Source organism: Pleurodeles waltl, chromosome 9 (assembly GCF_031143425.1).
Source record: "Pleurodeles waltl isolate 20211129_DDA chromosome 9, aPleWal1.hap1.20221129, whole genome shotgun sequence".
Classification (NCBI taxonomy): domain Eukaryota; kingdom Metazoa; phylum Chordata; class Amphibia; order Caudata; family Salamandridae; genus Pleurodeles; species Pleurodeles waltl.
In genome coordinates, this window is record NC_090448.1 from 1,089,604,092 (window position 1) to 1,089,627,726 (window position 23,635).

General features: G+C 44.5%; 1 protein-coding gene across 1 annotated transcript in view; it reads right to left on the bottom strand.

Moving 5' to 3' along the window:
- Positions 1 to 23,635, bottom strand: part of SPTBN5 (spectrin beta, non-erythrocytic 5) — a 1,780,873-nt gene that overhangs the window by 1,061,123 nt on the left and 696,115 nt on the right. Inside the window, exon 29 of the mRNA XM_069208774.1 lies at positions 23,430 to 23,593. Within this exon, the coding sequence (XP_069064875.1) occupies positions 23,430 to 23,593 (164 nt within the window). The remainder of the gene's footprint in view (positions 1 to 23,429; positions 23,594 to 23,635) is intronic.

Here is a 23,635-nt window from a genome sequence, read left to right on the forward strand (position 1 = left end):
AAAATGCCACTTTTAGAAAGTTGGCATTTTTCTGTCCCTAGCCTTGTTGTGCCCATAGCCTGACCTGGGTCACATGACTGGGTGTAAATGACAGTTAGACTTTGTGAATTCCTCACAGTTAGTCACAAATTACTAGGATTAGGTGTGCCTTAATGGGCCACATGCTAGCAGGATAGGGGGTGGAGCTTAGCACACCCAACTTATACCTGAATAGCCTCTGCTCTGTCTTTACACAAAGGGCCTGACGACCCTACATTGTCCCTACACCCAGCTTGGAGCCAGGGCAGGGGAGACAGGAAATTCCATGCACTGTCTAGAAGCTTCTCCCACCTTCCAGAACCAGAGCACCAGGGTATAAAAGAATGACCTAAGACACAAACTCTTCAGTACACTTCTGTACCAGTGGATACTCTGCCAGGAATAAGTACTGACGTGCTGCTTAAAGAACTGCCATTCTACTGGATTGCCACTCTGAAGGAGCTGCTGCCCTTCTGTGCTGACCTGCCACCCTGGGGAAGAAGAACTGGACCTGCAACTTCATCTGAACCCAGGATCCCAGTGTGACTCAAAGAGCTAGTCTGGGGCCTCCTAATCTGAGCCTCAAGGACGTAAAAGGCTCCTCAACAGCTCCTGGACCCATCTTCAGCAAGTTCCAGACCCCCGAGTAGTGCCTCTCCGGTCCGGAACACTTGGTGTAGCTCTTGAGCTCTTTAATTCACGTTTCTGGGGTGTCTGTAGGTGCAAACAGGCCCTTTTGCACCGGAACTGCACCTCCTGCACCAAAACTCAGCCAGAGCGACCGCTAGCCTGTCTCTTCGCACAGCAGAGACAGCTCGTGAGGGACCACCAATGCAAAACTCCAACCCGCCCGCCTGGCCTGCTTTTTGCACCAAGTCAATTGCCATCTATGATGCTCTCCTGGCCTCCTCAAGACCCTCTACAATGTGAACAGGAATCTTAGCACAAAACTTGAGAAGGTAAATCTTCAGCTGGACTAATCTGGGACTGTATCCGATCCACGCTCCATCAAGGTCAGCTCGAACTTTTAACTATGACCCAGTCCAGTGTGACCAGATAGATATCATTGGCGATGTATGCTTTTAGGCGCTATATTACAGTTTAATCTCTAAAACTTCATAACTCCAGTTTCATCAATTGGATTTTTGTTGCTTTTGTCTTGTTTTATTAATTTAAGTTTGCTCTATTTTTCTAACTTGAATTAATGCATTGAAATCCAGTTTGCATCTTGTGTCCTGCCTTGGTATGTGTGAGCAACTGAGTAACTGAGCAAAAGGGGTATGATCTGTTTCTACGACTTCCCCAGGAAGTCAGGGTGTCAGGTGTAGGTTGACACAAATCACATTTTCCTTTCTAGGGTTGGATGAGGCGCTGTGGGCTAGCCAGGACTTAGGTCAATAGCTTCCAAATGGTGTTGAGTTGACTGAGCCTCCCACACTCACAGGCAGCCTTATTACCATGAGAGGAACCGCAGAACATGGGGTTCCCAACGTTGGTCTGTTAAAAATGTAAAGATCTCCTGAGTAAATCTCTCTTGCATGAGAAAGTTACCCTAATCTTCTTCTATACTGAGATGTCTGTGGTATTAGGAAAAATCCTCCACAGCTCAATAGGCAGTACCTATCTTAGTCTGTAAGTTGTTTAAGCTTGACCCCTCTAATGTTTCTATCTCTGAATTATGCCCTTTAAAAATGGCATAGCCACAACCGGTGGTAATTCATGTAAATTGTAGAAAACACAATATTTACTTGCAAATGGACTTGCTAATGGGGGTGGAGATGTTACATTTATGCTTGAAGCCCACAGTGCGAATAGAACAGAAATGTTTTATTCATGGGTCACATTTCCAGCAGCTAATGCAAATACAAACATCTTTTATACATACACTGTAGCCTACCCACCTGCACAGTACAGAGCTTATCAATATTTAGAAATACCACTGACATATCAAGAACACCAAAACCGGTTTCAAGGCACCCTCCCAGACGTAATTCAATATATTAGATTAGGTCCCCAAAACAATGATGGACCTACATAGCCAGCATTGGCTACATACACACCACATCCAAATGCATAAAATATGCAGGCAGCAGATTTACATCCTTTATATAATGATTTAGTAAGCCTATACAGACCCTTAATACAATAACAATGCAGATTCTAAATAGCGTCCCAGCAAGGGCTGCTTTAGTTGCTCCACAATTGGCTACACTAAGGATAAATCAGGTAACTATTAATGCAATTATGGGTAAGGCACTCACCACACTTGAAGAAATTCTGTTTTTGACTGCATAAAAACAAATCAACTGGAAGCAGTATTTCGCCATATGGGACCCCAAGACAAACAGCATTCTCACAACATGCTTGCCATTTGGGATGGTTCCCTCCATAGATGACTGTGCCACTTGTAGCACAGACTTTGCCTCAATTTATACCACAACACATGGTATGCCGACACTGGTGAAATCACTGGATATGTTGAAACAAATTCAAAATGGATACAGGGCTGCCCCTGCCCTGGATCTAGGGATGAAATTGATGGGCAATTTTTACACAGCCTCCTCAATTATTTTAAGTAATATTAAAGGGGAAGCAGCGGTATTGGCAATTCGCCAGTGACTCGCACAAGTTTCTCAAATAGATCAGGAACGCGAGCTGTCAAAGATTATCGCAGAAACTTACACTAGAAAAGGTCAGGATAGTCTGGCGGCCAGGCCAAATAACCCACAAGTTAAAGGTAATTCCGAGAAGGATAATACCAAGCAAGCGCAGGAGGGTTCTAAACAATCTTGGGACAAAAAAAAAAACCCGAATAAAGATAAAGTAAAGCAATGAGGAGCATCTCCACATTCGGAGACCTTGGAGAAATGCTACCATCTTACAAATCGTGACAATTTAAAACCTCCTGGCAGGTATCAGTATACTGATACATGCCTTTCTAGTACCTTTCAGGACTCGTCTGACAAACAGATCCAAGAGAGGTGGGCGGTCAGAACACAGAAACAAGTACGTGAAACCAAAAATTAATTCACAACTCTCGTCTGATGTCACGATAAAAAAGGAAGAGAAATGTCCACAGCACAAACCTCAATTTAAAAAGAAGAAGTTTGCAGAAATTTCAGCCGAGTATTCCACACATATTGAGAACATTACTGATGAACAGGACGTGGGCAGGGACTCTGCTAGACAGCGCAGCAGAGGTCATGATAGTTCGCCAGAATCTTCAAGAGCTTCTGGATGTGACAGCAGCTAGTGACCACCTTGAAGTCGAAACCCTAGACAGGTGTGTCACCCCACCTGCCAGGGTTTATAAATTAAAATTTCAAATTGAGGGGGACATTAAGCTCACAATTAAAGGAATTTTCTGACATTCTTCTGGCAAAAAATTATTGGCCGTCAGAGTTTGTTTGAACACTCCCACAAGGGGAAGATATCATTTTGCCTTTTTTCTCGGTTCTAGTTCCAGAATCAGTAAAGGAAGACTGTGCTGCAGATTGGGCTGTGGCTCAAGTGCTGTACCACAACCACATGGACTGGGATAGGGAATCTCCTTATCATGTCATACCTATACGGACCGATCCGTAAATAAAACCTCAATATCCAATAAAACATGCTGCTAAAGCCCCAGTGAGGGAGATTCTCTTACAACTATAGTACTAGGGAATAATTGAACCCTGCCCATCAGCTGTGAAAAAAAACCTTTGCTTCCTGTAGCTAAACCAGACCATTCCTATAGAATAGTCTTAGATTACAGACATTTAAACCGTCACAAATGCATATTTGCTATTCAAAATTTACATTGCACAGGTCTTATGAGCAACAATGTATGCAAAAAAATACAAAATGGCTCTGGACATCTCCAACGGGTTTTCTGACAGAATCTAGCACCTGAAAGCCAGGATTTAACTGCATTCTCTGCATTACCAAGGGTATAAGAATAGTCCAGGAGTCCAGGATTGTTCTCAGCCTGTGTGACATCAATATTACATGATATTGATCCATCCTGAGGTGTTGTCTGATGTAGATGACATTTATCTGACGGATAATTACCTCAAAACACATCTGGCCAGAGTATATTGCACTGTACTGAGATTTGCCAACCATAAAACACATACAACTTTAAGAAAACTAAAATTGCTTTTCTCAGTATAGTATTTTTGGGATACAAACTATCGAATGAGGGGGATAGTCTGGCACCACACTTATTAGAGACGTGTGCACAACTACAACCACAAAACAATACAAAAAAATACAATACTTCTTAGGATTGCTTAATTTTGGCAGAACATACATTCCAGATTATGCACAGCGCATAAAACAACTTTATGATTTGATCCTTCCTGATTTCTCACTCAAACATTGGATACCATAATGTGCATAAATTCTCAGGTCATTACAGACTGACATGCTTTAAGCTAAACACTTACACACATGTGAAAACAAAACAAATTTGATAATCTGGGTCATTTCAGATGCTATGGGATTCACATATGTCACATTCAGTGAAGGTGACAGTACCCATAGCGTACAAATCACATTTATACTCCAATGCTGAACTGCGTTTTGCAACAACAGACAAAATAGACAAAATAGTGACTGCAGTACAGATGGCAATCATCAATGAGAGACCTCTAGCCCAGGGTAAGCGCATTATTGTCGTTATCCCGACTTCAGCCCTTGAGGCTGTTACCAAAAGCTAGTGTTCCAAACGCTAAAGCATCATATCCACGTTGGATACTGCAACTGATGTTGATTATGTTTTTGATCGAAACTTCCGACCAAACAATTTCTCCGATATGAACTTGAGTACCCCATGCCCACTAATGTCATGCCTGTTGACCATTACAGAAAATCATCTATATTGATGGCTCAGCACAACCAGATGTAGGTACCAAACACCAATACTCCGTGACTTGCGCAGGTGTTTGTGGTGTTATGAACATGGTAACTTCCACCTTCTACAGACCTACAAGAAATGGAGTGCTTAGGAGATTACCCAGCACAACCTGTTGAGCTTAAAGCATTGCTTTTGGCACTGGAACATACTTGATTTGTATTATTGTGCGCAGTCCTTTAATGAAAACGTACATTACTGGGGCCTTAATGGGTTCAGAGACTCTAAAGGAAACACCATAAAACACAATTTGTTGTGGGGGAAAGTGGCAGGTCTCAATGACAAACTGGCATAGGCTCATTTAATACATACACTGGGCTACTAATATGTTGGAATACAAGTTGTAGGAAACTAATTGGCTGATGAAGCTGCCAAATCTGCAATTGCTATGGCTTCTGTTGCTGCGATAACTCATTCTCATACAAGGGTATATAATGAGATCTTGGCGGCTGCGAATGCTTTAGCTAATGGCAAGCCTCTGCCAAAAGCATACCCTACCAAATATTCCTACCATTTAAGTGCCCACACAATCCTTTTGTTACTACACAAGGGAAGGGTGATTGTGTGGTCCCCAAACAAGATCGTAGGCTAGAACTGATCAAAGCAGCTCATGAGGGTGTTGCTTCTGCCCATGCTGATGTGGCGGCTACACTATCTCTTCTACAAAAACGCTATGTGTGGCACAGCCAAACAGAATGTCCTGTGACATCTGTCAACAAACAAAATAAGCTACTTACCTCTAACTGTAGTTCTCTAGTATTGGTATCTTTCATAGACTCACATGCTTGAATCATTCCCCATCATCGAAGAGGGAGTCCCATGGTACCATTGAAAGCAGTAAAGAAAAAACTATACTGAAGTTAATGCAAAAACTATTCACTTTAATAGCTTATTAGTGCTATTATAAATTACCCAAAGTCCAACCGTTTTGGCGACAGCACCCTTTAGAATCTTCACCACAGAGGCTCCAGTCTCTCTGATTTGCTAGCACAAGTGAGATACTGTTGCGGGTTATTCAGGGAGGTCCCTAGCCCCATCATGTAGGCCTTTTCCTTGAGAATCTCCCAAACTAGACAAACTCGCGTGAGTGTATTCCCAATAGATATTTATTCCTGCTTGTGCTTTTGTTTTGTTTCCTTTCTTTTTTACACTCCTTAATAATGGTTTTCCGGTAGTCCTTTTTTTGTTCTTGGTTTAGTCTCTGTCTTCCTTCTGTCTCTTCTTTGCTGGTCTTATTTTCCCTTATTCTCCCTCTTGTCTCTTTCAGATGGATCTCATAGACGGGTCATCGCCAAACCAGAGCATGAAGATAAAACAGAAGACAGAGTGGAAAAAAGTTAAGTCTATTATTCTGGGATAAGTATATTTTATGCTCTGTATAATGGGGAGGGTAAGTGAGGGTCCAAGTGTGAAACGTGACCACTCTGTGAAAACTCACTTTAGTTTGTGCTCGTAGTGTGCTTGTGAAGGTGCTTCAAAAATCATGCTTCCGTTAAGAAATTAAATAGGTCTCACAATTGTCCCTTCCTTTTTTAAGGTGGAATCCCTTCCTCCCCTTCTATTCTGGTTGTTCCTCTCTTCCTTCTCCCTCTTTGCAATAGCACAATTGCAGAGCCCCGAATACGGGCATGTACCTGTACTAGCCATGTCCCTCGTGGGCTACTGTCAATGGTCTTGTCAATGGTGTTGTCGTCAACGGTCTCATTGATGGTGTTGTCGTCGACGGTCTCGTCGACGGTGTTGTCTTCGTTGATTGAATTGCTTCCGTCGACAATGTCCTCGTCAACAAAGCCTTCGCCAAAGAAGGGTTTTCTGATATTGTCTTCGTTGACGATTAAGTCATCGGCGGTGCAGGAGATCTCGCCGACGGCTCCATCAATTAATGTTTTTTTGAATTGATAATATATACTGGCTACGGAAAAGTTAAGGTATTGCTGCCAGAGGCATGTCCGAGCCCAGTCTTGGATATAAAAGGAGCTATGACATAATTTGCTCTGGTAGAACCTCCAATGGATGCACATTGTTTTGTTGGCACCAAAAATATTTGCCAATTGAGCCTGTAAGTCCTGTTTCTACTCTCAGCTTGCGCTCGAGAATGAATTACTCTGCATTCTTCATCAATGTTCATGCCCTGGAACACATGGAACTCAGGAGCCATGCGTGCAATTGGAAAGAGACTGGTTCTGGATGAAATACTTCCCCTTGGTTCTTCGTTAGTAGATTGTGCTTGCTGGGAATCCGTATGAGATTGGCCACTGACAGGAGAATGAGCTCTGTGTACCAATACTGTCTGGGCCACCTGGGTGCTATGAGTATGAGCCTGCAACCCTCTGATTTCATCTTATTGAGAAGTCTGGGAATCAATGGTGTAGGAAGCTGGCCTGGTGTACGGTGGGTACCTATGGTACTTACACCTTATACCAGGTATCCCCTCTTAGTGTAGTGTAGGCAGGGCCTAGAAGCCAGACTCTCTTGGGGTAGCTGTGGATGAGTAGCTAAGGCTTATCTAGGAGACATGCAAAGCTCATGCAATACCACTGTAGTCACACAGCACTTACACACATTAAAGAAAACACTCAGTTGTTCAAAAATAACTTTATTTTTGGAACAAGTCACCACAAAATACTAGACAAGTAAGGGAAGGTAAGTAATACACTAAATATATACACTAGCAATCAGAAATACGCATAGAAAAGGTTAGAAAACAGAGCAAATAGCAATCACCAACAGTGACACTAGAGGGAGCACAAACCATATACTAAAAAGACTAGAAGGCGAACAAGATACCCTTACCGAGGTAAATAAAATGTGTAGAGGGGAGCTGGGAGTACTAGAAAAACACAGAGGTAAGTAACACAGTACCCCCCAGTGACCAGGAATGCAGGAGTAAAACACTGGATTTTCCCCCAAACCACCCAAAAGGAGGAAAAGAAGAAAAAGAAGACACCCAGACAAGCCTGCAAGTAAACCAGTGGTGGATTCCTGAAGAAAGAAGACCTGTGAAGAGAGGGGACCAATTCCAAGAGTCACAGTGAAATCCAGGAGGAGTAGGAGCTACTACCCACCCAGCTCCGGATGCAGGAGTTGGTCGACGGTGAAGAACAGGTCAGCAGTGCAGCCCTTGAGCTGCTCAACAGTTCCTGATGGATGCAGATGAAGTCCCACGCTGGAAGGAAAATTGCAGAATTTCCAGTAACAAGCCTTGGCAAAGGCAAACTGAGGTTAGTGGAAAAGAGGTGTTGCTGGGGACCAGCAAGGCCCAGGAGGACTAAACCTAGGAGGGGGAGTCACAGGGGACCCACGCCGTAGGAGAACCATGCAGGAGACTGTGCTTTGAAGTATGGAGTGCTGGGGGATGGAGCTACACGTCTCCTGAAGATCCCTTGAAGGCTATGCAAACAAGCCTTGACAGCTGCAAGAGACCCAGTGCACGGGGGTACTGTCCTGCGTGGGAAGGCAAATGCTTGCCTCCACCAAAGTTGGAAAGCTGGCAGAGAGGACCAAGAGGACTACTCCAGACCACCACCTGTGATGCAGGATCCATGCAGTTCTGCGGGAGAGTGGATCCACGCAGCCAGATGTCGCTTGTTGTAGGTGCCTGCGGATGTAGGGGAGTGGCTCCTTCACTCCAAGGGAGATTCCTTCTTCTTCTTGTGCAGGCTGAAGAGTTGCTGTCTTCTGAGGATGCACAGCCAGGGAAATGTTGCAAAGCTGGCAGGAGACATGGAAACAAAGTTGTAGCAGTGTTTGTCGGTTCCTGGAGGGTCCAGTCCCAGCTCCAGTGGCCAGAAGTCAAAGCAGAGTTTGCAGAGGAGTCCTGCTGGAATCTTGCAAACCAAATCTGAGGACCCACCAAAGAGAGAGACCCTAAATAGCCCTGAAAGGATGATTGGTCACCAGGTGAGCACCTATTGGAGGGGCTCTGAAGTCACCTGCCTAGCCACTCAGATGATCCCAGAGTTCCCTGCCAACCTTGGAAACAAGATAGCAGAACCCAGGGACCCTCTTGAGGAGCTCTAGGCACCACCCCTTGGGTAGCGATGGACAGGGGAGTGGTCACTCCCCTTTCCATTGTCCAGTTCCGCGCTAGAGCCGGGACTGGGGGTCCCTGAACCGGTGTGGACTGGTTTATGGACGGAGGGTACCAAATGTGCACCTCAAAGCAAACCAGTGACTTGGGGAGGCTATCCCTCCCAAGCCAGTCACACCTATTTCCAAAGGGAGAGGGTGTTAGCTCCCTCTCCCAAAGGAAATCCTTTGTTCTGCCTTCCTGGGCTTGATCAGATCAGGCAGCAGGATGGCAGAAACCTGTCTGAGGGGTGGCAGCAGCTGGGCTGCCCAGAAAACCCTGTAAGACTGGTGGTAGCAATGCTGGGGTCCTCTAAGGAGCCCCCAGAGTTCATGGAATCATACTTTCTACAGTACAGGAGTATGATTCCGACATGTTTGATACCAAACATGCCCAGGTTCGGAGTTACCATTATGTAGCTGGTCATTGGTAGTGACCTATGTCCAGTACACGCGTAAAATGGTGTCCCTGCACTTACAAAGTCCAGGAAAATGGATCTGGAGTTTGTGGGGGCACCTCTGCTAGTGCAGGGTGGCCTCACACACAGGTACCTGCACCCTGCCCTCTGGGCTAAGAGGGCCTACCATAAGGGTGACTTATAGTGACCTGGTGTAGTGACCTGTAGTGAAAACGGGTGGATGCACTCGTTTCACTCAGGTTGCAGTGGCAGGCCTGCAGAACCCTTTGCATGGGCTCTCTATGGGTGGCAGAATAACTACTGCAGTCCATAGGGATCGCCTGGAACCCCAATGCTCTGGGTACTATATACTAGGGATTTACATGGGGGGACCAGTATGCAATGAGGGAAGAAAAAGGTACAATTTAGAGGAGAGAGCAAAACTACTGGGGTCCTGGTTAACAGGAACCCAGTAGACACAGTCAAACATACTGACAACAGGCAGAAAATGGGGGTAACCATGCAAAGAAAGAGGCTACTTTCCTACAAATGGGATGGGGGGGGAGTGTATGCAAAGATCTTGGACCATGGCATTGAAATAGCATTCCCCCACAACCCTGGGAGTGGGACTCGAATGGCGTAAAATTGGCATTTGGTGTTCTCGTTGGTGGCAAAGAGATCCAAGGTTGGCCATCCCCAGCATTAAAAGATCTTGTCTACTTCCTTCTGATTGAGCTCCCATTCGTGGTAACTGTCATCTGTCCTGCTGAGAGAGTCTGCAAGGATGTTGTTGATACCTGGTACGTGCTCCACTCTCAGAGAAATTTTGTGGAGAGTGAGACATTCCCAGAGAGCTTGTGCTTCTCTTGAGAGGGAGAGAGATCGTCTTCCTCAATGTTTGTTGACATAATACATGCTTGTTGTGTTGTCTGTACAGATCAACACTGCGGATCCTGAAATCCGAGAGAGGAACACTTTCAGAGTAAGAGATATTGCTTTCAATTCCAACAGATTTATGTGCATGTTCTTTTAAGTGCACATGCAAATGACCTCCCCAGCCTTCCAGAAAGGTGTCTGTTGTTATTATGAAATCTGGCTTTGGAGTTGGGAAGCTCACCACCTGAGATATGACTGGTTTGAGACCACCACCGCAGGGTCTCCACCATCTTTGGTGTGATATTGATTAGGTATTCGAAGGACCCCTGATACTGGATCCATTCCAGTTACAATTCCCCTTGCAATGGTCTCATTTTTAGTCTCGCCAGATGGGCAAAGTTGATTGACGAGGAAATCATTCCTAGAAGCGACTCAAATGTTCTCACTGAAACTGACTTTTTTTTTGAGACCGTGAAAGCCATGTTGGACAGCTTTTGTTGTCTTCCTATTGAAAGATAAGCCTTGTTTTTGTCTGTATCGAGTTTTGCATCCAAAAAGACCATCTTGCACTTTCGAAGAGTAGATGATAGTTGGTGATTTACAGTCAGATCTAGACTCTGAAATAAGGCTAGACAGGCGTGGTGGCCTTGAAGGCTGCAGAGTTGGTGCCTTTATCAACCAATCGCCTAAAGATGGGAACATTTGAAAGCCTCTTTTGTGGAGGGTAGCTGCCACAGGGGCGAGACACACTGTGAAAATTATTGGCGCTGACATTAATCCGAACGAAAGAACCTTGAATTGATAATGGGGACCGGCTACGGTGAAGCTGAGGTATTTCCGATGCCTGGAGTGCATGTGGAAACAGGCATCCAACAATGTCATGTAATCTCCACTGTTGAGAAGATGAAGGAGATCCGACGGGGTGAAAAACAGAAGGATTGTTTCCTCAGAAATTTGTTTAGCTGTCTGAGATCTAGGATTGGCCTCAATTCTCCTGACTTCTTTCTTATGAGAAAGAACCGAGAATAAAAACCCAGGCCTCTCTGATGAATAAGGACCTCTTCTATCGCAGTCTCTGTATCGGTCTTGATGGCTAGTAAGGCGTCATCTATGTGTTTCCCAAAAAGGGTTTTGGCATCATGTTTAGTATTCTGGATTGGACCTCAGGTCTGAATGAGGTCACCTTTAACCATCCTTAGCAGGGCAAAACCGATGCTCCTGCTAACTGTCAGAAGCCTGTGGAAGCTATGCCCAGAGTGCAATTAATCACTTCCGTAGATGTGCGCTCCCCTTCCTGTAATATATTTAATAATATATTTCGGCCCTCAGGTTGTTTGTCTTCTGGGATGAGGTTGATGAAAGCATTCATGTCAGACCACATTTGATGGTCATACCGTCCTAAAATAGCCAAAGTGTTGGCAGCATGCACAGTAATGGCTGACATTGATGAAAACCTCTTGCCCAAGTTATCCAAACGTCTGCCCTCCTTGCCTAGTGGGTCTGAAATAGGAGTACATGGGTCCTCCAAACATCTTTGGGCAACCTGAGATATGATAAAATATGATATTGGATGCCCTGTTAAACACGCTGGAGAGTTGTCCATAGCCTTATATTATTGTCCAGTTTAGGAGACACTGGCGGGACTGTGGCTTGATTTTTCATAATCTTTAAACCTTCAATCCAGATGAAATCTATGATGGGGATTATCTACATCGATTTTTGTGACGGCTCCTTAAAATCATGGAGGAAACATTCGGAATGCGAGACAGATGTTGGTAAGTGGAAACGTGTAGCAGCTCTCTCCATTAGATTATGAAAACCTCCTATATACTCCGGAGTGGAATCTGATGGATGAGGAGGCGACAGTGATGCTGCAAGTGCTAATAATCATCCCATTCATAGCTAGGATGTTGAAGAGTAAGAATCTCTTCTTCCCTTTCATCTTCTGAGGAGGAGATGTCCTCTCTAGGGGGAGCAGCTATTGCATGCTCCTCGGTGTAGCCGGGGAGGAAGGTTGTTGCGGATGCTCATCAGTTGCAACTGGAAACCTCCTTTTATAGTCTTGGAGTATGGACTAAGTACTGAAGTAAAGAAGCAGGCATTTGTACTGTGTCTCTCGGCTGATTCTGCAATGGCTCGTGGTAATGCCTTTGATGCAGATAATAGGGTTGATATTGTTGTTTGTACTCATCGTCATCATCTTGGTATTTTACATACAACTGTGAAGGGCTGTCTGCATCCCCAAACGGCCCTTCGTCCTCAGACTCTTCCTAGTCTAGCAAGTGGCTAGATAGTAATGTTGTTACCTTACTAGGGGATGTATCTGCCGGATGTAAGGCAAACCTGGAAAGTATTGTGATCCTGACTGTTGCTTGAAGGTCAGAGAACCAGCAGAGATGTGGACCACATTGTCTTTAATGGTAGATGTTAGTGCCGTTGTTGATGATGGTATTGTTGACAACAATGTTGTTGTTGATGGCATCAACGAAGATGGTCTCTTTGGTGGTGTTGTCGTTGATGGTGTTGTCTTCGACTGTGTCTTCGTTGATTGAATTGCTTCAGTCGACAATGTCCTCGTCAACAAAGCCTTCGCCGATAAAGGCTTTTCTGATATTGTCTTCGTCGACGATTGGGTCATCGGCGGTGCAGGAGATCTCGCTGATGGCTCCATCGATGAATGTTTTTTCTCACTCACCTGTGCTGATGAGATTGGAGCTTTCAGAACCGATGATGACGTTGTCATAGTTGACGAAGGTCTCGTCGACGAGACGATGGCGACGGTAACTGTGGAATTCGGTATCGTTACGATCGTCAACAGTAGGGTCATTATTGACTTCCATTTAAGTGGTACCTTTTGAGACGTCAATGGCTCTGAGGAAGGAGAACGGTGACGTGGCTCCTTCTTGTGACGCGGAGAAGATGGCTGGGAGGAGGCTTACCTTGATAAGGTTTTGGAAGGGTCTTTATGGAGTGCTTTGTGGTGTTTCCTGCCTTCCTCAACCTGCCCCCGGTCAGAAGAACTTGAACTTTTTGAGGCTTCAGATCTAAGTCACTCTACTCACCTGAAGTACAGGCTTTTGCCTGTAACCGTATTAGAAGTCTTCCTTCTCTGTCTCTCAGAGTTTTAGCAGAGAAGGTGCGGCATATTTTGCAGTCTTTTACCTGATGTTTGGGATACAGGCAGTACAGACAATCTTTATGTGGATCATCCACATTAAGCCTTTTCTTGCCACAGGTTTTACAAGGGTGAAAAAGGTCTTTCTTGAAAGTATCAGACATCTTCTGAGACAGAACGTTGTTCTGACAAAAAACAACTGAGCAGATCTCAGGGAGACTCCCTTCACACAATGTGTGGTAGAAAATCTGAGGGAAGGAGACTCTCTTGGGAATATTCTAGAAGGTGCTGGCACCTGACTGGTCATAGGTCAAGTTTGATTCTTTTTTTCAAAAGGACATGGATAGGCTATATGTTTAAGTTTGCTAGTATTATAGCCTATGGATAGTCTTACTTACTGCTTTTCTAAGGTACAGTGAGACTCCCACATCAACAAGCATGTGAGTCGATGAAAGATCCAATACTGGATAAACATCATTTTACATTTTGGTTATTATTGCTTTATTAGCTGACCATTTTACAATATTTTAAATATCTTATGAGTGTTAATACTAGTTTTTTAGGCACTAGACTTTGTACTTATGTTCCGGCAAGGGGAGGTTGTTGTGAGCCGGCTTTAGCACCTAGGTTGGGCACCCTTATTTTAGCATTAGGCCTGTAGCCTGTGCTTTTTACATCCAGATGCATTTTATTCATTTCATTTTTTTATCAAGCCTGCTTTTAGTTCATTGTGTTCCATATTTTAATCACCTGCCTCTTTCCCAGAAGACAGAATTGTCCATCCTTCGTATTTTATCTGTCATTTGTACACAGAGTGCACGTTGTCCTGCTCAAGGCTGTTATGTATGGTATGTGATATGCTAACTTGTATTAATAGTGCCTTGCATCATTCTAGTGCTGAAAGCCTGACTACAGATGAGGCCATGGCAACAGCGCCTGGAAAATCCATGATGCCGGTACTCAGGCAGTTAGGAAAAAAAGACATACTCTCTCCCAGAACACAATCCAATGTCGTCCCTGATGGTGTCAGTCGATCAGTCTCCTAACATGATTTCCATTCCATCAAGACATTCCATCCCAGACCATTGAGCCTCAGACATTGCTTCAGTGCTAGGCTGTGATGCACAAGCGCAGAGAGCATGGTAAAAGATTGGGAAGAACTATATTATCAACCTGCTAGAATTGAAAGCAGTTCATGTTGCTCTCAAATCGTTTCTGACAAACATCAAAACAAGATCCCTACTTATGGAGCTGGACAACACAACCATAATGTACTATTTCAACAATGAAGGAACAAGATTCAGAGTTTTATCTCTAGAAGCTCAAGCAATTTGGAAATGGACGATTGCCAGGAACTTGCACATCACAGAGGCAGACTCTTTCAGTACGGCATTTCAAGAGAATCACTAAACGACACAGTGATGCACGCCTTTTGCAAATGGGTGTTTCCCCAGATTGATCTATTTGCAAAAACAAAAAATAGAGTCAGATCACTTTATTCGTTCAGGTTTTTTGATCTAGGCACTCTAGGAAATGCCCAAACTTTAATTATTGAACTTGGAACTTTGCTCACAAACTCTTAAAATAAGGACATTTATATCTAGCACAGAACTGCATGACAAGACATGACATTAGAACATCCTATTCTTTCAAACAGACGAGGTTCTGCATCTGGCATATCTAGAAGACTATTGATCCAGCGGAATGCCTAAAACAATCTGTATTACAATATCTCTTTCATTTGACAAAAGCAGTTTTCTTTGATAAAGGTGCATCTTCCAGCCATTGCCATTTATGGAAAAAGGCCTTAATAAACCGTTTTTTCAAAGTCCCAGTTGTAAAACTATTTTGGAAGAGTTTAAGAAAGGTTTTCTTTTCTCAAGGAGACCACCTTCATAGAAACCTAATGTCGTACTTTCAAAATTAACAAAGTGACCCTCTTAAAAAAATAGTTTTTGCCTTTGAGGTAAATAATTAAATGCAGGGTGGCACTGTGGGTACTGGGAGGAGTCGCCCTAATTTCAGGCAATGCAAAACGGGACTCTTCAGACTGCCCAAAGGTCCAGTCCCTGTCAAGTTGTAATGAAATCGCATCCTCGTTTTCTTCCTAAAGTAGCATCACAAACACAACTCAATCAAACTATTTGACTTCCAGTGATTTCAAGAATCCCTCCACTTCAGCAGAGCGGATTTTATATTATCTATATAATAATTCGCTTTTATAATGTTTCCACAATAAAACAAAATACATTAGAAAGTCAGACCATCTCTTTGTTAATTATGATGCTGTATAGCCACTTTAAAAAGAAGCAATTTCTAGGTCGGTTCTCTTCTGTATCTCACTGTGTCATAGCAATTCTAATATAATCTTTTGGAGGGTAGGCCCACAATCCATTCCAGTAGAGGTAAAGTAGCTGTAACTGCACAACTAAGAAACATATCCATTGCTGACATTCGTAAAGCCACACTTGGTGAACCATACAACATTTTACAAGATTTCTTTGCCTTGATTCAGACTCCTGAGAAGATGACCTTTGTTTTTTATATCTGCATTTTAGAAGGCTGGTAATCTGTTAGCTGATTATACCTATAAACGAAGATCCCCTACCGGAGAAGAAATCGCTATTTACCTTTAATCCTATATCTCTTCTGAGGAATCCAAATTATAGTCATAAGCAAACCTTCCTCCTCCCCAGACAAGAAGCGAAGACATTTTTACCATGAGCCTTAATCCTCATTAAAGAGAAGTGGCTCATCTACCACTGGCTCAACAAGTCCTCCATGATTTGATGGGATATTGGAAGTATGAACAGTGAGAATGTTCCCCACTCTTTTAAACTGCATCCTATTAGACTACATCACCCTTATTTCTTTGCATGCTTTCTTTTAAAAAGTTTGTGAAAGAGTTTTCTTGTCACTGAAAATAGTGTCCTTTTCAAATAGGTTCTTTTTAAGAAAATAAGTGAAAAAGGGCCAAAAACTGTAGATTGGCAAACATACATTGCTCTTCATTCTTTTTTTAAAGTGAATTGTATGGATTTTCAAAAAATGCTCTCTGGGATTTGGCATGTGCGTAGGACAATTCAGTACTAATGATTATAATAAAGATTCCCCTTGACGAAAACTAGGATTGTAGGTTACTATTCCTTTCAAAGCTATCATAGCTTTTGGAGCCACAAGGCATATTCCTCTTTTGCTTATAAGCGGGCCCCTTCTAATTTATTAAGCTTCTCTACTGTATTTTGGAGTGTTTACATATTTTGCTTTGCATATGATAAAAGTATGCTTTAAGGACTGGGTGAGGTTATGCGTGAGCTCCCGTCATAATCCCGTGACAGAGGCAGGGACTGGGGGAGGAGGGTGTCCCAACATGGCGGCAGACACCACGATGGTGAGAGCAGTCGCAACCCAGCACAGCATGGACCCTTAGCGCTGAGGTGCTGAGGATAGTAGAATGGTAGAAGAGGCCCTGTTAAGTCACACTCCTGAGGTGTGGGGTGTGGTGCAGCGACTTGCTTGCGGCAATTTGTGGACGTGTGGCAGAATCGGTAACAATGGGGAGGCAACACGCAAGAAGAGTCGCATTCCTGGATGGGGACCCACCTGCAGAACTAGGGGGCTAGAGGCACTTTGGAGAGAGCCCTGCAATGACACTCAATTTACCCAGGTGAAATGGAGCCAGTAAGGATCCCAGATAGAGGACAGACTATACAGCTGTAGGAAGCTGGCTAGGTGTGTGGTGGGTACCTGAGGTACTTACACCTTTTACCAGGTCCAGGTTTCCCCTAATAGTGTAGTGTAGGCAGTGTCTAGAAGCCAGGCTCTCTAGAGGTAGCAGTCGATGAGCAGCCAAGGCTTATCTAGGAGTCATGCAAACCTCATGCAATACTAGTGTAGTCACACAGCACTTACACACCTGAAAGAAAACACTCAGTGGTACAAAAATAAAGGTACTTTATTTTAGGTGACACAATACCAAAAAGTGCTAGAGATGAAAACTTTCAATTGGAGGTAAATAGCACACTGGATATGTACATTAGTAATCAGTAACAGGCATAAAAAATGATAGAAAACAGTGCAAATGCAAATAGACAACAGTGGGGGGAGCCCAAACCATATACTAAAAAAATGGAATGTGAACACAGAACCCCCACCTAGGTAAGTGGAATGTATAGAGGGGAGCTAGGGGTACTAGGAAACCCCAAAGGTAAATACCACAGTGCCACCTAGCGACCAGGAAGAAAGGAGTAAGTTACTGGATTTTCCCCAAACCGCCTAAAAGGAAGGAAAATAATAAAATGCAACACCCAGACGAGACTGCAAGAAACCAGCAGTGCAGTCCTGAAGAGGAAGACCTGTGGAAGTAGGGGTCCAAGTCCAGAAGTCACAGAAGAGTCCAGGGGAGAAGGAGCTATTACCCACCCAGCTGTGGTTGCAGAAGTTGGCCGACGGTAGGATGAAGACGGTCAGGAATGCAGCCCCGGAACAGGTGAAGAGTTACTGGAGGATACAGTAAACGTCTCATGCTGGTTGGATGATTGCAGTCAGTCAGTTGTGTGGAAAAGCCATCAACAAGCCTTGGCAAAGGCAGAGGTCGCGTTTAAGCACATTGTGGAGCTGCCAGGGACCAGCAAGGTTCAGGAGGACTCAACTCATGGGAGGAGCCTTAGGGGGACCCTCAGCAAGACAGAGAGTCCAAAGGAGAAGAGGCAGCCACCACAGAAGACCCACTGGACGAGGAACCATGAGTCACAGAGGAGCCCACACAGCACAATTGAAGAAGGGTCCCACACCGCAGGAGATGCACGCAGAGGGCTGTGCATAACAGGAAGGAGTGCAGGAAGCTGGGCTACTCGTAGCCTGAAGATCCCTTGGAGGAAATGCAAACAAGCCTTGGTATCAGCAAAAGACACAGTGCACAGGGGTACTGTCCTGCGTGGGAAGCCAAGGGCTTACCTCCACCAAAGTTGGGCAGCTGGCAAAGAGGACCAAGAGGACAACTCTGGACCACCACCCATGATGTAGGATCCACACAACTCAGGATGAGAGGAGATCCATGCAGCCGGTCGTCGTTGCAGTTGGTGCCTGTGAATGCAGGGGAGTGACTCCTTCACTCCAAGGGAGATTTCTTCTTCCTTCTCGTGCAGACTGAAGACTTGCTGCCCTCAGAGGATACACAGCTGGGGAAATGTTACACAAGCTGGAAGGAGCCGTGGACACAATGTTGTAAGCTGAGTCTTTGTCATGGATGCAGATTGTCAGTTTCTGGAGGGTCTATTCACGGTTCCAGTGGCTGGAAGTCAAAGTAGAAGCTGCAGAGGAGGGCTGCTGGAATCTTGCAAGCCGAATCTGAGGACCCACCCAAGCGAGAGACCCTAAATAATCCTGAAAGGGGGATTGGTCACCTAGCCAAGTGACCACCTATCAGGAGGGGGGTGTGATGTCACCTGCCTGACCTGGCCACTCAGATGCTCCCAGAGGTCCCTGCCAACCTTGGAGCCAAGATGGCAGAACCCATGGACACTCTGGAGGAGCTCTGAGCACCACCCCTGGGGAGGTGATGGGCAGGGGAGTGGTCACTCCCCTTTCCATTGTCCAGTTTCGTTCCAGAGCAGGGAACTAGGATGGTTTATGCATGGAGGGCACCAAATGTGCCCTTCAAAGCATACCAGTGGCTTGGGAATGCTACCTCACTCAAGCCATGTAACACCTATTTCCAAAGGAAGAGGGTGTTACCCCCCTCTTCCAAAGGAAATCCTTTGTTCTGCCTTCCTGAGCTTGAGCTGTTCAAGCAGGAGGAGAGCAGAAACCTGTCTGCGAGTTGCGGCAGCTTGGGCTGCGTGGAAAACCCCAGAAGACGGGTAGGAGCAATGCTGGGGCTTCCAATGCTGACAATAGTTGTGGGGTATGATTCTGACATGAGTGATACCAAACATGCCTAGGTTTGGAGTTATCATTATGTAGCTGGACATAGGCAGTGACTTATGTCCAGTACACGCATAAAATGGCGTCCCTGCATTCATTGAGCTTTGTGGGGGCACCTCTGCTAGTGCAGGAGTGCCCTCACATGCAGGTATTTGCACCCTGCCCTCTGGGCTAGGTGGGCCTGCCATAGGGGTGACTTACAATGACCTGGTGCAGTGACCTGTAGTGAAAAGGGTGCATGCACCCTTTCACGCAGGCTGCAATGGCAGACCTGCAGATATACGTGCTGCAGCCCAAGGGGATCCCCTGGTATCCTAATGGCCTGGGTACCTGGGTACCATATACTAGGGACCTATATGGGGGCACCAGTATGCCAAATGTGGGGTCTAAGTCGTCTAGGCAACCAAGTTTGAAGGGAGAGAGCATAGACACTGGGGTCCTGATTAGCAGGGTCCCAGTAAACACAAACACACTGACAACCAGGCAAAAAGTAGGGGTAACCAGTCTAAAAAGAGGCTACTTTTTTACAGCAGCTGTTCAGATGGACCCTGGCGCTATAATACATCTATGCATACCTGTGCCTGGAGGCAATAGAATGCAACAGAAGCGACGTGGCAGCAAGGTGAAAGGACTGAGTGCTGGTGTCTGGCATTTATGTTGTGTTTTTAAAGGGCATAGCAGTAATTCATGTAAACAGTGCAGTTAGGTGCCCCTTAATTTCGCTTCTCTCATCCCGCCTTACAACAGATATCAAAATTCAAACTAATCAGGCTCCAACGCAATCACAACATACAGGAGTTGTTCCTTGTAAGCACCTTGGATCACCAGTGCCTTTTAAGAGCTTTGTAGGACTCACCCTCCTGGTCCTGTTAAAGTATACATTGGTTTGACTTTACACCCTCAAATACTCAGGACTTCACTGCCGAGGTATCTTATGGGTTTACTCCACTAGGTGGTAGACCTCTGCCAAATCCAAACAAAAACCAAAAAAAACTCCCTCTTTCCAGCACAATATAAGTGATCCCTACTAGCTGCAGTGATAGCATCTATATCTGCATTTCCCAACAAGATCCCTAGGCACCCGTAAACGGCATAGTGAGTAGAGGAACAAGCTGCAACTATTAACAAGCAGGAATAAAGAGACTGTCGAGAGATATATCATTACGAACACAGGTGGGCAGCAAAACTTCCAAGCCTGCAAAATCTTTAAAGTCTTGCAAACCTGTAACTCCTAGAAATGTAAAAATATTACCTCACCCTAAATGCACTGATAGTACTGGTAGCTCAGGTGGCCTGTCAGATCGAACAACGCCGTCACCAATGCCCCTGTTAAATTTGGAAGGGATTCCACCTGGGAGTAATAATCTCTCCAAAGAAATATTGTCACTACTCTCAAAAGACAAAGAGTCTGAGGCACCAGGCAACGCACGTTCAGATGTAATTTCAGGTCTTAATTCATCTGGAATGGTCACCAAGCAGGTATCCATACCGATGATGCTAGCCCCAAACCGGCAGTGGGGGATGCCATATCCAGGACAGCATCAACGTATCCCATATGTGGGGTAAATATTATGAATATGCACGTGAGGGCTCTGCGGGCTCAGGCAAACCAACCACATCGATCTAATCAATTCTTGGGGGATCCTGACAATGAGAGACAAGTGGCTGGTGACCCATTTCAAAGCCAGACCAGATAAGGAGAACCAGAAAGAGAACCAGCAGGCACAGCAGCCGAGCTCGACCGGGGTACCTCAGACTACGTGAAACATATGGAGGTTCCAGGGCAGAAAACAAGCCTTTTACTTTCATCCACATCTTCAGTAGAGACCTTGCTGAGATTGATACTGAACGAGATCGGGAACATGAAGCTTTCATAGGAGGAAGCTAATAGGAAAACTAATAAACACATCGAGGTACTGAGTGCCAATTTAGCAGCTTTTGAATTCCAGAGTATCTCAAGCAGAACAGAGAGTCTCTGATGTTGACTATAAGGTCAAGTTGAATTCAGCATTTGCAAAACTACAGCTCGAACATGAGCACCTACAGGGAAAATTTGACGACTTGGAAAATTGATCATGGTGTTCAAATTTGCATTTCATTGGCATTCCAGAAGGGCATGAGAACGAGACTACTGTTACAGCAGCAGTAGCAGAACTGATCAGCAAGTATGTCTGTCCTGACATGTTTTCCAAGTATTCAGACTTCACCATTATGCATGCACATCGGGTCCCCTTCACTCAGAACCCCAATTTTCAGCAGCCAAGCACTATTCTACTCAACTTTGGTAACTACAGAATAAAGGAGAGGATATTGTCTAAAGCCATTAAAGACAGGGTGAACCACACAACTGACAATTTTTCTTTCAGGGTTTTTTCAGATATATCTATCCCGGCATCTAGATGTAGGAAAGAGGTAAGGGGCATGATTGATCATTTTAAGTCTCTTAGTGCAGCAGCATGCACTGTCCAAGACTCCATGCTGAAAGTGTTTTACACATTTTTCATATAACAGAGCAGGCAAAGACTTTCTAAGATCAGATTAAAGCAAAATGATTGTTTTTACTGGAAAGCTAAGGCATAATCAATGGTATCTTACTAATTCCAAAGTGCATTTGGGACTTTTTTCTATGAATAATGTATACTGTGCTGCAAAATATGTTGGGGGAATGTCTTCCAGCTCCCTAAGGTTCCTACCTTGGCTCTAAGCCTATGTGCCATCAACAAGGGGAGGAGGGTGAAGAGGACAGGAATAGTGTGGTAGCACTAGGGAGGAGAGGGTGGGTATCTCCCCTCGGGGCTCTGGAGAAGGGGGGGACTCTGGGAATTGGAGAGTGGGTGTGGGGGCAGGGACAGGGGTGGTGTGAGCACTCATGGTGGGGAAGCTGGAAAAGAGGGCCAGGGGGTAGTAGGGAACTGGGGTTGGAGAAAAAAGATATTGGGCTTTCGGGAAAAGATTGCTTCCTTTATATATTGCTCATTGGCAGCAGTCACACCAGTCGCAATTCATATTCAAGTACATAAGGACTAGCCTAAAAATTACTTTCTGCAACCCCAAATGAATTATTAATAGACTGAAATACGGTAGCCTTATTAGATGGTTAATGTCTCTAACCCCTTAGATAATTCTTTTTACAAGAAACCCATCTGAAAGACAATAACCCTAAAATCTTCATGCCTAAACAATATTTCTATTCTTATTTTGCCTCTGCAGTGGTGGCAGCCCGAGGCGTAGCTATTTTTCCTGAGAGAAACATTAGGTGGGACATTCGAGAGGTGATACGGGATCCTGAGGGGGAGCCCGCTCTGGCTCAATGTATTGGCAAACAGTAACCCTCTACGCCTGGTAAAGTATTATGGCCCCATCAGTGACAATTCTGACCATTTATCCAGTATATATCAGACTGCAATAGGATCAGCAGGAGCTTTGAAAGTGGGGGAGGACTTGAATTTTATGCAAAATCTCTTATTAGATACATCGAACTAGACTGAAAACAGCTGAAGCCCAAAACTATGCAGGTGCTGACAATGCTTTGGCAGGATTTTGGGCTCATAGATTCTTGCGGTTGGAAAATCCCACCAGCGCCCTATATACATGTCACTCCCAGCGCTATAAAACAAATCTCATATTGATTTTTTTTTGGCATGCCAATCTCTTTTATTTGCAGTTACAGATATTCATTAAAAAAAAAGAAAAAGAAGTATGTTTTAAGGAGAATTTTGCTGCTGATGTAAGAAGATGGTTTAACTGAATGTCATCTATTTTTATATGATATGTACAGTTCATTATGAAAAGGTACACCATAATGCATTCTAATTTCAAGTCATCAACATTCCCTGGATTACAAGACACTGCATGCCTTTTGTGCTGAAAAAACTCATACGCAGACATAACAAATCTGCATAGGTAATGAAGTAGGATGTGCTTCACTTCATTTGGCAGGTAAGGTGGAATGAATTAAAGCACTCAATGAAACCTCAAATAAAAAATCAATTTGCAGAAACTGAACTTATAATCCACTGCAGGCTTATGTGTTGTCTGTGTGTGTTAGTCAGTCTTTTCTATAGTTGATGGAGAATTGAAGGTAGTTGAACTGCAATGGACCTCCCCATCTCTTGCCCAGGCCCCCTTCACTTACCGCACAGCAGCACAATCCTGCAGGTCATGGAGCAGGGAGTGAACCCTCTCATGCGGACCATCCACTTCATTGAAACCAACAGATCCATGCAATAGAAGAGCCTGTCCAGCATTATCCAGTTGTTTTGCAAGATTCTGATAAACCTCAATTTCGTGCTCTGTAGCCTATTATAGGGAGAAAGGAAAATGGTAGCAACTGAACCATGT